Source organism: Thermobia domestica, chromosome 15, assembly GCF_964235325.1.
Source record: "Thermobia domestica chromosome 15, izTheDome1.hap1.1, whole genome shotgun sequence".
Taxonomy (NCBI): domain Eukaryota; kingdom Metazoa; phylum Arthropoda; class Insecta; order Zygentoma; family Lepismatidae; genus Thermobia; species Thermobia domestica.
The window spans coordinates 190,623,206-190,637,110 of NC_137468.1; the positions used below are offsets into that span (position 1 = coordinate 190,623,206).

General features: G+C 31.9%; 1 protein-coding gene across 1 annotated transcript in view; it reads right to left on the reverse strand.

Moving 5' to 3' along the window:
* Hml (hemolectin) overlaps window positions 1-13,905 on the reverse strand; it is a 403,631-nt gene that overhangs the window by 351,781 nt on the left and 37,945 nt on the right. The window contains exons 14-16 of the mRNA XM_081740590.1: window positions 13,606-13,825; window positions 8,819-8,989; window positions 4,709-4,958 (exon numbers count right to left, since the gene is read on the reverse strand). Coding sequence (XP_081596716.1) covers window positions 4,709-4,958; window positions 8,819-8,989; window positions 13,606-13,825 — 641 coding nt within the window. The remainder of the gene's footprint in view (window positions 1-4,708; window positions 4,959-8,818; window positions 8,990-13,605; window positions 13,826-13,905) is intronic.

Sequence of the window (13,905 nt, forward strand, 5' to 3'; positions counted from 1 at the left end):
GCTTTGCGCAATTTTCATGTCATGTTGTTCTTACTTAATTTTTTTTTTCTTTTTTCCCGATATAATCACTTTCTTTTGTCCAATGAAGTATCATATTGGGTTCCAAGTATAAGAAATTACATGCTATTGGCAGAGCCAGATTTTCATGTTTTGCGCCTATGAGCTCTAGCGAAATTGTCACCCATAACCACACCAATCACATTGCTCTCCAGGATCCACTTCTGAAAATATTACTTTTACATTTGCTACTAAATTATAATTAATACTATTACTAATTATTATTATTACTAGTTATTACTGATCTTATTTCTCATTATTCATTTTATCTAATATATTTTAATTCGTATATCTTGCCAGCATTTAGAGTAGATTCATTAAAACTTACCTGGCTTCTGCCTAACCTATTCAACATTACATGGTGTAAAAGACGGCAAAATATAAAATAATCTTAAATAATATAAAGAGTTATATTATTACCTTAAAATTTACAAAATGGCGTTTCTGAAACTTTTGTGTGTCAAAACTCCTTACGTCTTGCTTTGACCTTGATAAAAATCATTAATAACGTCATAAAAATCAAATTTAACAGTCAAGTCATTTTCGGTGGCTAGAAGAGCTAGATGAACCAGTCTCTTCCGAGAAAGAGTAGATCTCAAATAGTTTTTGATTCTTGACAGTGCGGAAAATGATCTTTTCGCCGCACAGGTAGTTGCTGGGAACATAAAAACACTTTAAGGCAAATATTTATGTTAGGATATAAGTCCTGAAGATTTTTCGATATGAGAAATTGGTTAAGTTGTGACAGTAACATTTTTTCAGCACTTCCAAACTTCTCTTGAGCTAGAAGTTCTTTTAAATAAATGCACTCAACAGCAAACGAAGATTTCTCGATATCAGCTGCATACACTTCCTGCAGAGAAGTCGCTGGTGTGGTGATTTCTTCGGCACTCAAGTTGCTTAGATCTGTTTAGAAGGAAAATCTGTTGAGAAATTCATTGTAGACCTCGATTCTCTTCTTCAATTCGGAAAGAAGCTTGTCAATGACCACAACAAAGGTTTCTTGAAGGCGATGATCTGAGTTTTCTATCTCCTTTTCCTCTTCTGATTCAGATGATTCTGATTCATCAAAGAATTTCTTCCTTTTTCTTAGTCTTTTAGGCCTGTTTCCTATGCATTCATCATCAGTTTCAAGAACAGTTTTTAGTTTTCTCTCACCAGCTATTTTATAGAACTTAAACATACCTTTCAGTTCGTCCACAAGTACGAGTGTCGAGCTGCCTACTGCCGCCCTTTTCAGCAGATCCACCGAGAATAGATCAAACCACCATAACAATCAACTGACAATATTTGCTACGACTAATCTGCTACAATATTATTGTAGTCACGGCTATTTAAAAGAAAAAATGATTTTCGCTTATTTTATTGAGTCGTTGGTGAAATATGTATTTTCAATAATTTATCGTTTTTTAATTTTTTTTTTTAAAATGCCGCCCCTCAAATTTGCCACCCTGGTTCCGGGCCTATGTGCCCCATGCCTAAATCCGGATCTGGCTATTGGCGAAAATAAGTACATGAGGTATTTGTGTTTTCATAACGTAAAATTTTAGCTTTATGAAATCATTAGAATATGTTAAATTCTGATGCAATACTAATATATAGATGGAACTTATCTGAAAAAAACTAGCAATTAATTTTCACATAAAAATATCCTTGTGGATACTTTGAGTAAGATTCTGTCCTCCCGGCTCAAACGATTAGGTTTTCCTGTTTGTTCAAAATTATTTCACCCCACTAACAAATACTGTGAGAAAATTAGATAATTTATTTATAATTTGTACATTTTAATAAACGTTTAACGTTAAAAAAAAATATTAAATCAAAGTTGATTCTCTCAACAGTATAATTACTACGTGATATTTAGTCAATTAGGTTGAAAGAGATCTGCAACAAACGCTGAAAAATTATAAAGCTCAGAATCTGGTGGTCAACGTAAAGATTCAGTTTTCAATCCTCACCCTTCAGGAACAAGATTTTCTATGATTTTTAGCTCATATAAAACGAATATTTTAATATTTTTTTCATAAACTGTTTCAGGCACAACCAAAATCACCAAAACTGCGATCAATCTTAAGCGAAATTAAACGAAACTTTTGTGGTTTATTATCTGAAACCTGAAACTATTCTGCTCTTGACAGTATATTTGGTGTTAATGTGTGATCTTCAGGTGTACATCATTCTGCATCAGAGAATAATTGATTAATTTCTAGAATACTGGTATACATCTATCGATAGTCTTCTCTAGATAATTTGATTGTATAGTTTCTAGCATACTGAAATCAATTTAGTTAGAAACAAAACTAATTAAAATACTTGATTCGCATGTTTTCTTGGACTAATCTGATGAAAACACAGAAACGTTTTCTTAAAGCCCTACAGCAAACTCATCACATATGGCATACATCGTTTTAGTATAGAGGTATCAAAACAAAAAGTTCTTTCCTAGTCATAAAAATACACACAAATACCTCGATATTATCAGTAACAAAATTTCTTAAAGATTTCAACCTTAAAAAAAAAAAAAAAAAAAAAAAAAAAAACTTTGAAACTTATCTTGATATTACTCAAAGTTTTCGTGAATGGTGTAGATGTACCATATGTTATCACTTTGAGATTATAAACAGTGCTGATCTTCTACTTGTGGATAACGTGATGCATTCAATAGATTTTCTACTGCTTTTGGTTTGTTACTACAACAGAAACCAAAATAAACGACTTGTGTAGGCCAATATTCAAGGAACTTAAAATATCGCCTTTATATATTTCACATGTTGCTCTTTGTTAAAACCAACTTTGAATTACTTAAGACAACATCAACCCATAAATATAATACCAGACTTAAAGATAAAATCGCCAGCAATCAGCATCGCACAAAGTTATATGAAAGGAATCCAACATTTAAGGGTGCCATATTATATAATAAACTTCCTCAGTATATTCGAATGACAGAATAAAGAGTAGAATTCAAGAGATTACTGAAAACCTATCTATTACAGCACTGCTTTTATTCCATGAATGAATTCCTAAATGTGTAAATGAACTTGATTATTAGTAGTATTTAAAATGTCTAATTTTTTTTTTTTTTTTTTTTTGTTTCTTTTATATAGTAGACGTAGCCTAGTATTTTAATTTAATTCGTACGTTTCTATTAGAACTATGTATATGTTTATGTATTTTTATGCCCTGACGAGTCTTATACATACGCACGAATTCGTGCAATATGTATGATTATAAAGACAAAATAAAATTAAATGAAAATGTGTAGAAAAGCCAAAAACATGGTGTGAGGAGTATGCTGTGGATGCTTCAAGAAAATGTCTCTAAGGATTCTTCATGAAAATTTCGACAACCACTAAATAAACGTATACCAAGATTAATCCAAGTGAATAATTGTAATCATACGTCAGTTTAGATTCTTATGTTGTTCTTTAGTATATTCATGTAAACTTCTAAAGGAATATTAGACTTAATATTTAATAGAAACAATAAATTAATATTTATTAAAAGCAGTAAAATTATCGACACTGAGGAGGTCATCATATCAGCAAACTGATATATGAATACAATTTTCTCTTAATGAAAGAGAATTAAGTCGATTGTTGTTTTATTTGTTAATAGTTACTAGTAAAATCTAAAAGAAAGAGGATTGTGTATCCAAAGATTGAGTAGTTTTGGTTCTTTAGTTTAAACGATGTACCGTTATGCTCACAGACTAAAGGAGACGGTAATGACGATAATGAAGGAAATAGTGAAATGAAGAGAGTGGAAGGAAACGGAAGAAGTCCAAGAAAACTCGTGCACACGTTCTTTGTCCACCACAAAGCCCATTTGATGCAAGATAGAATCGAACCAAGAATAACAAGCACCAGAGGTGAGCACTCTACCACTGAACCACAGTGGCTGCTAGGATCAGGTATGAAAATAATTCATTCTTTTTATTTTTTAGTTATGTATAAAATTTTCTTAATTTTCACTAATTTTTTAAGAGCTGTGTATTTACACACTTGTATTGATTTAAACGATTCCTTTAGAAAAAATTCTCTTTCAAATCATTATTATAAACTTCTAAACCAAATTATTTTATGATTATGCTTAGAGTAAATCTCTCTTAAAGATAAGTTAGCATTGCAAAATTTTTGTACAACTATACTTAAAACTTAATTCGGCTATTATATTAATTAAAATTATTTTATTTACGAATTACTATTTCTTCTATAATCTTTTAATTAATAAGAAATTAATAAGAAAGGTTAGTTATCTTGAAACTTTTATGTGTCGGCAGGAAACGTAATCGAAAGTAATTTATTTTGTCAGTTTCCTTAATTCATATACGTACTTGCTTAAAACAGTTAGTTTATTATTATTATTATTATTATTATTATTATTATTAGTAGTAGTAGTAGTAGTAGTAGTAGTAGTAGTAGTAGTAGTAGTAGTAGTAGTAGTAGTAGTAGTAGTAGTAGTAGTAGTAGTAGTAGTAGTAGTAGTAGTAATATTTTAACATCAAAGTGACTAGTTTACCAAAGGAAGTCGTTGATAAAAATTGTTATCAGTAGCTCAATCAATGTATTGATAGAGTATTTCAAGAAGCTATAGCATCAATAAATTCTTAAATCTTGTACTTTTTTTGCTTTAAGATAAGTGTACTTACCACAGTTGAAAACCATTGGGTGTTTCCTTAATTTCTTTGTATCCAGCTTTGTATTCCGTTCCTTCATCAATACAAGGACAATCGCTGACTGGAACACATTCACCATCTTTGTTTAACGTTTGGCCTTCTGGACAATTGCAACCCTCTACGCATTGTTTCTTACATTTCTTAGTACTAGAAATATCAAGGCAAGATCTTTTGCAGGAATCGCCGCAAACCGAATATTGTTGACCTCCTGTGCAGTGAATTGCTGTTTACAGAAAGAAAACAAAATCATGTAAACGATTTAGTCAGTTTATTTTTATTGTTTAATAGTGAAATTTTATAAATTATTAAAAGTAGTTATAATTTTAAAGGCGAGAGATTATAAGAGACTGCTCTGGCAGAAGAATCAGGACAAATGTTTAACACAACAAAGATTTTTTGGAATATTTTATACATTTTAGAAATAAGTTAATATATGAAATTCAAAATCTATTAGACTGAAACATAGTAAAGCAGTACACTATTATTATTACTTTCTGAACAAACATCAGAAAAATACATCACTCAGTATAGCATAATTATGAAGTACATGATCACAATCTTAATAGTCTTCGTTCGTCGTAAGTTGCGTTTGCAGCTATCAGACTGCTTTCGAAAGATAAGCTTAATACTGATTCCCAAGAATATCGGAATGGACTTAGCTTACAAAACCGATTTTGCAAGAACAAATAATAGTTACGTTCAATATCTTCGTCTTTGTGCTGGATAACATCGTATTTCTGGGTTTTCCCGGAGTTTTCTCATTTTCCCTAACATTTTCAATCCATCAATTATTACGTAACCATTCGTCTCCTTTGACCTAGAGGGTATAACATGGGACGTAAAACTCTATGTTTCATTTTAATTTTAATGTCTCCGTTATAATAAATGGGTAGTTGTCTATTTTATTGGATTTAGTACATAACCTAAACCTATGTTCCTCAAATATCAATTAAAACTAGCTTGAATGCACCAGACCAACATTGGAGAAACGTAGCCGGATATAAATGTTACTGCAAATTCTATTTCGGGGGTTCATAAGACTGTGTATATGTTATGAATCTTAAAGTTTATTGGTTCTTCATTTCGAATTTAATGTCCCTTTTTAGCATCAAAGTCATTTGAGACATGTCAGAAGGATTCAACTTGTCTGCACTTTTACCAAAAATCGAACTTAGAAATCTTACATTTGTATATCAAAAGTAATACCAATACCAGAGCAATGAATCTATAACAATTAACTGAGAAAAAGAGGCAACTGATAATTATAAATGTATATATAATGATTAAAATTAGTAATTAAACAGTTGAGTTTGAAATTTTCTGATGAAATGAGATCATGATGATAAATTGAATTTGGGAAAGAATTTTGAAAAAAAAAAACAGTGATAATTTTGAGAAAACAGTGATGATTTTATATGGACGAGTTATAATGGTGTAAGTCTTTTTTTTTTTTTTTTTTTTTTTCAAAAATAAAAACAGACACAGAACCAGATCCAAGCAAGTCAATTTCTGAACAAAAACGTAAGTCACAGTTTTTATTCAACTGCCTGCAAATAACACTGGAAGTTATAGTATAAGGGTAGAAGCTCTTTTGTTCCCAAATTTATTACAATACCTTTTGCATTATATTTGAAAAAAAAAAAGAAAGAAAATAACTTATGATACATGGGTGTAGCTTTAATCCGTTCGTATGATTATCATGAAAAGATAATTCCTACATGAAAAGATAATTGCTAACGTTACTGATGTAAGTTTGAATAGATAACTACACATAAATTAATGAATTTATAAAAATTTGAGAAACATATCGACAATGTATAATTTTGAGATAAGTAATAGTATATACATTTAGCAATATTGAATTTAAAATAAATGATACAAAGAATTAATGACAATGCATTGTGATTTATGAAATACATAAATAATAAGTATATATGACTATACAAAAGATAAAGATTGGATCCAATTTTAAGAAGCTAACATTAGATAAATAATGATATTATATCTGTGATAAGAAAAATATACAAAATTTGTGATTTTGAACGTCGTCCTTATAATTTTAATAAAAGAGCAATTGATAGTTATTTATTATTTATGATAAGAAACTGTTAATTATCAACAATAAAGAACAATATTTAAAAATACATAAATAATTGAAAAATTAAATGAAATCTATAAGTTTAACGTCCCACGATTATGTCCTTTAGGCTAAGGAAGACGTATGATTAAAGCAAGTGAATGATGATGGAAGAATTGGTGGAATGAGAAAGTGGGAGGAAACGGGAGTACTCCGAGGAAACCCACGGACAGGATGTTGTCCACCATAAACCTAATTGGCCGGAAATCGAACTACGGACCCCACGCAACAGAGATAAGCGCTCTACCACTAAGCTACCGTGCCTCCATATAAGTAATTGATTGCTGTGATACATAAAACTCTATATGTAGTATTCAAATATAGTAATAAAACCATATAAGTAATTATTATCTCCATAATTCTCTTCTTTAATTTGTTTCTTTTTTAGGAGACATTTTAATTAGGATTAAATTGAACCTAACTCTTCACAAATGAGACTATAAAGCTAGGAAAATTATTTCAGTTTGTTTTAACCTTATTTTACTTCTAAAATTAAATCTTATCCACGATGGTTAAACTGAAAAAGAAAATAAAATTTCAATAAGTAATAATTAAAAGGTCCCTTTTAAAGAAGGAAGATTTCATTTTTAAATTCTTTGGTATTACTATCTATCCATCTGCAAAATTTCATTCCAATATCGTAAGTCTTGATGTTGTTACAGCAAAGGAATAGAGATTGTTGTGAGACGAAAGCGAGTATCTGTTGCAGTTATGTTGGTGAAGTAGTTGTTTGAACAGCGTTGAACATGTCGCAGTGTGCTAGCACGAATTCGAGTATAATCCCAAGAAACAGAAGAGACAGTCAAATATGCTCATGGTAACATTTTGCTCCTGGATTACCATGAAATTTGTTGTTAGAGTGAAACATATATTTCTTGTCGGAGGTCATTCTTTCAACTAATGTGACAGGAATGCTAGTTTGTGCCACCTGAAAGTGACCAAGGATGAAAAGTACGTAGAAGTGCTGAAACAAAGTCGAAAACGCCCATCTCCTTTATGGTAAAACATGGGGAAGCTGTTACCAAACAGTAAAAGGATGGATTCACAACTATAATGAAAAATAAACCATCGGGAACTCGACATCCTTTCAAGATTCAGTCCTGTGTACGACTTTGTTTCAAACCATCAGGTGGTATTCTAGCTGCTGATGCATGTACTTGTACGTACATGCTGATTAAGTACTTTACTTGAGCGGACTGTGGCGTAAATCTTGTAGATACTATGTTAATAAGTCAACCACTGAAGCCGAACCCAGCTAAAGAGCGAGACGTACGGAGTTCATCCGTTTTTTGGATCCAGATGCAGTTGCTTGTACGAGAAACAGTTCCGTCAAGACAGACATCGAGGATGCAGAGGATGATCTTCACGAGGATTTTACCGGCTGTAGATAATGCATAGAATATTTTCAGTGTCCAGGATTGTTACATGTTCAGTTTCTACATAATACATGTACCACTTTAATGTATTATTGTTACATGCATATTATTCTGTTTACTTTATCTCTGCTCCTTATTTTGTAATTACGTTTCTTTATTCATTTTCACAAAGTGTATCATAGGACTGCTGCGATATATATATATGAGAGTCCTACAAAGTCGTTCTCCCTAACAAGGGCCTATAAAAGCCTTTTTAAAAGCATCCATTATTTAAGTTATATTGAAACGAACTGTTAGTTTCTTTGTATTTGGTAGAAGAAAAAGAATAAATTTATGTTTTTCTTGTAGAGTGCACATGTACAAACGTTAAATAAAAATATATCTATATTTGAATGTTTACACGCAATTTTCTCAAAACATGGCTTCCCGTTATGGGCCCTTATTACATAGGACTCCTCAATTGCAAGAAAAACACAAAACTATAAAAAAATATATAAATTATCATCTGTAGTCCATATTTCTTACATAAACTTTATTTGGTATTGAATAATACTTCTGGAATAAACTTACCGCACTCCTTTACTTCATGGCGCCAATTAAGCATGACATGTTTGTGAGCACACTCCTTAGCATACGCTGCCATAATAGGGCATAGGCATTCCTCAATTTTTCCATTACAAGAACAGAGATCGTACAAGCAATCTTCGTAATACTGTTCCGGATCCACAACATAATGGCATTCTTAAAGAAAAAAGGACATGTTCTGTAAATTTCAGTGCTAATTTATTGTGTAGTGAATTAACTATATAAAAGTCTAAAAGGTACAAGAACTCAGACAAAATAAACTCCAAGTTCCTTCCAAATACAGTTAAATTTGAAATCAACTTAAAATTTAAAATTTATTAGAGCTACTGGCAGTGGCGTATTTTGCATTTTGTTTCGGGGCGCTATGCACAACACGGAGAAGCAGGGGCAATTGCCCACCTGAGTTTGAGAATTAAATATATTTTAACCGATTGTCTACTAATAAACTAGGAAGCAACGTGAAACTCGTATGTCGGTGGAGGATCTTACCCCCTCCCCCTAGACAAATCTGAAATGACGCTCCTGCAAACACATGTTGAATATTTGTTTGTAATCTCACTTCATTTTAACTGATTTCATTTTAGAAAAATGGAAATATTCAGTTTTACCTATGTACGTTTTTACCTAAAAAGATGTTGAGAAGAGTTGAAGCTGAAATATACTGATTGCAGTTTTAATGGCAAGAATTGTAGACTAGTAAATCTTATGTGATAGGATACAAAAATTTAGCAGTGAATCTAACCTTTTATTCTATACATAGAAGAAAAAGGAAGCATCCTCTTGACCTACCTAATTTCCCGGGTTACGTATTTCCTGTCTTGACTTTCTTTAATTCAAACATTTATTGTTGAAGGATTATTGTTCTACGTGGAATGCAAAAAACTAACAAATTTATTTCGAAGGGAGGTTGAGTCCGATAGCCCCCTAAATACGCCACTGGCTAGTGGGAAATCAGAACCAAGAAAATTTCTGAATTTCTTCTATAGTTATATACAATTTAATTCTGCTTAGCTTGACTCCTAAATCGGCTAATAATAATAATAATAATAATAATAATAATAATAATAATAATAATAATAATAATAATAATAATAATAATAATAATAATGTCAAGATTTATAATGAACCAAAATTAAAGCGCCTTATACGTTATAACTTCGTCTACTGAAGTCAGGAAGAAACATTATATTCGAATTATCATTTTACTTACTTCTCTCAAAATTCATCCGTACGTGATATCAAGTGATCAACTCCTTTTCGATATTAAGTAATTTTGGTTGAATTAATCAAAGAAAATAGAAACAATGCAATTTTAATTTATCTCTAAAACTGAAGAAATCTATTTTATTATTGTAGAATTAGTCATCAGTAGTATTTATGCTTATCTTCTGGCATATTTTAAACAATAACCTAAGGTAGAAAAGTAACCAATTTGTATGACAAGTTAAAAACAGGCTGTAGCAGTTCTTTCTCTATTTAATTAACCTAACCAAAGTTACTTAAAGTTAATAATTAGATTAATGATTTATTTAATCATGAAAGCAGGGAATCTGAAAATCTTCAACACCAGAAAAAGAGAGTAACATGATCTTTTCTTAAATGTTTATGTCCATATTCATCAATATGAATATACTTGAATTGTTTACATGAATGAATGAGTAAAGTCGTTAAGGTATGGAAACTGAGAAATAGAAGCCTTAAAACCAAGGGCGCCGATCCTTGGGGTACCGGGTCCTCCAAAGCTCATGTGGGCCCCCTGCTGTATTTATGAATATACAATATCTGGCATAATTTGAATGCAATTTGACTTAAAATCCTCATATATATATATATATATATATATATATATATATATATATATATATATATATATATATATATATCTTCTGGATCTGAATGCCCCCCCTCAATTTACAGAGAAATCGGCGCCCTTGCTTAAAACTAGTCCTCATATAATGTTTCTGTGAAATGTATAGCTTCAATGTCTTAACTTATCCGCAGAAATTTTTCCTGAAAATACACATCTACTTATAATAGACAAATCACCATGTAGATACAAAATATATCGACATATATACATTTACAATAGACATTAATATGACAAATGTTAGTTAAAAAGTGTTCTCTGCACCAAAGTAAAATAGAGCAGCGATAATAGAACAGAGTAGATTAGAGAAGCGTAGGGTAATAGTGAGACAGTAGAATAGGTTAAGTTAGTTTAAGTTGGTAGTAGTCTGTGTTAGTATATATTAAAACTACAAGATATATCGTAAGCTAAGTTAGTTTCTTTTATATTTCTCTTTCATTGTGAAATAATTCATTTCTCCTATAATATTTTCAAACTTGTACCGACATATTCTGTGTGGGTATCCATTTCAGAACGCTGAAATACAGTAATAATACTGTTTTATCTGAATTTCGGTCGCGAATGAAAATGTTGTACTGTTTCTCCCAATCCTTTAAATACTATAATGTACAGCATATTAACTGATGGATGCCTTTCCTTGAAATAAGGAAGATTTTTACAATTTACAAATTATACAACGTATTTCTTACATTCTATTATCGCATATTACTTGTACACTACAGGATTTGTTCTGGAAGTAGTAGGACTGATTTTCCCGCCAAAACGTGAAGCAGGGGGATGTTACTGCGCTGGTGGGTGGTGGTGGGTCTTAGCTACAAGTGCACCAGTCGCCAGTCGTCTCCAAGCCTTCACGGAGTGTAGATTGTGTTTAAGGTAAACCCCTTTCAAGGTACCTTGGCATCTCCACAGTGAATCCTTTGTTAGAGCAGCGATACACGGTGAAGTTTAGCGTAAAACTGGGTAATGACAAAGCGCCAAGGATCTGAGTGGCACAGCCCACCCTCACCTCGCCCGAGAAAAGCCCGCATGAGCAAGTCGAAAATGAAATTGATGTTGATCATCTCTTTTTGAGTGCAAAGGAGTGGTTCACAGAGAGTTCGTACCGCCTTGGCAGGCTGCATTCTACGTGGAAGTATTTGAAAGATTCAAAAAACAACTCGCCCGCGTCCGTCCAACAATCACTGGATCATGGAAGCTTCATCACGACAATACGCCGAGCCACACCGCCTTTGTTGTCATGGACTTCCTGACCAAACATGACATCATACAGCTTTTCCAGCCACCTTACAAACCACATATCGCTTCTGCAGACATCTTCTCCCGACTGAAAAGGGTCATGAAAGGACATCACCAAGGCTCGGTCCATGCCATTCAAAAGGCCGTAATGAGACAGCTGAGGAGCATGCCAATTTCTGCGTTCCAAGGAGTCTCCAGTGATTGGTAGAGTCGCTGGAAACGCTGTGTTGATGCAGAAGGGGTATATTTTGAAATCTATTAAGCCGATGTGTCAAAATTGTGAATAAATTTGTTTTAAAAAATTCAGTCCTACTATTTTCTGGACAAACATTGTACTTTGAACAGAGTTTGACAACTACGAAAAGCAATGCCTTGATTTATTTAGAGGATCAAGTAACTTTTTGTGTCAGAGTATCTTTATACTTGTTTTTGTATTAACGTGCGCGCATTAAAAGCAAAATAAGAATATATGTAACCTATTGGTCTCGACATTCATTATAAAAATAATGAAATGTTCTACATGTGACTATTGATGGGGCACAAAATTCCTCGTTATTGAGTTTCATAGTTATGGAACACGGAAATATTTCAACTAACCTGACTCAATTAACAAGTCATCTGAGCAGAATATCAAAACCTGAAAATTTTCACGTTTGAGCTTTCATCTTTACAAAAATTGCTAAAATTTCGCAAACCCTGAAGTTTTGAAGATGTACGAATCATGCAATATTTAAGTGTACAAAAGTAAAGGTTTTCAATTCAGAATCAAATTATTAAAATTCATTAAATTCTGGCAGGATTATTTTCAAACTGGTCAAAATTTTGGTTGTTAAGTGTGGCTTAATTTAAGTAGACTCCAGTATTTAAAAATCAGACAATGTAATGTGATGTTTGAGTCACTTATAATAGAGAAATAAACACAGGATATATCAAGAAGGCTTTACAACTTTGCAAGCTCATATTAATTTATTCATCTACCTTACAGACATGGTTTTGTTGTAATTTTCTAGCAAAATACATCAAGTTTTGATTCACGTAGTAAAATAGTTCAGAAACAAGCCACCGAAAGCGCTAGTGGCAATTGCAGCAAAGATGGCTGCCAATACTGGTCCCGAGCGTGCAAATTGTGTGTTTCGGTTTGAAGAATCCAAGTCTGTGACAACTGTGCAACGTAATTTTCGTTCAAAGTATGGTAAAGATCCTTCCAGTAGGCCTACTATTTATAAGTGGCATAAGTGTTTTATTGAAAATGGATGTTCGGTAAGACACAACAAATCTTTATGTCGTCACCGTACGTTTGAAGACGTTGTAGAGCAAGTGAGACTTCAAATGGGACATGAACCACATCACCAATGAAAGCCACATTAAATTTCTTTAGGTATAAGGTAAAAAAAAAAAAAAAAAAAAAAAAAAAACTTGAAGTATTTTGTTTCAAACCATGACTGTAAGCTAAATAAATAAATCAATACATTTCAAAGTTGTCAAGTTATTTTTGATACACCCTGTATACTTTAAATAATTTTCATTGTCTTACTGGAACGAAAGAGGACTGACAAAATCATTGACTTGAATAATAATAATAATAATAATAATAATAATAATAATAATAATAATAATAATAATAATAATAATAATAATAATAATAATAAACACGACTTGAATAATTTACCTGAAAACAATTTTCCTTTCAATTTCCTGCAGTGTTTTTCTGCAGCTGCTTTGTTTTGGACATTAACATCACACGGATGGCTTACTTCTTCCATTGTCATATCCTCACATGTTTGGTCCACTTTCCATTTATTAGCGAAATCCACAACAGAATGTTCAATATCTCCGTCGGGAGTGAGGAAGTCATCTCCTTGATTCATGTTAAATGTTCCACAAAGACCCTGAATAACAGAAATTGAAATAAATATTCATTTAAAGGTAAGTTGTAAGATAGAATTTCATACGTTGTTATGTCATTTCC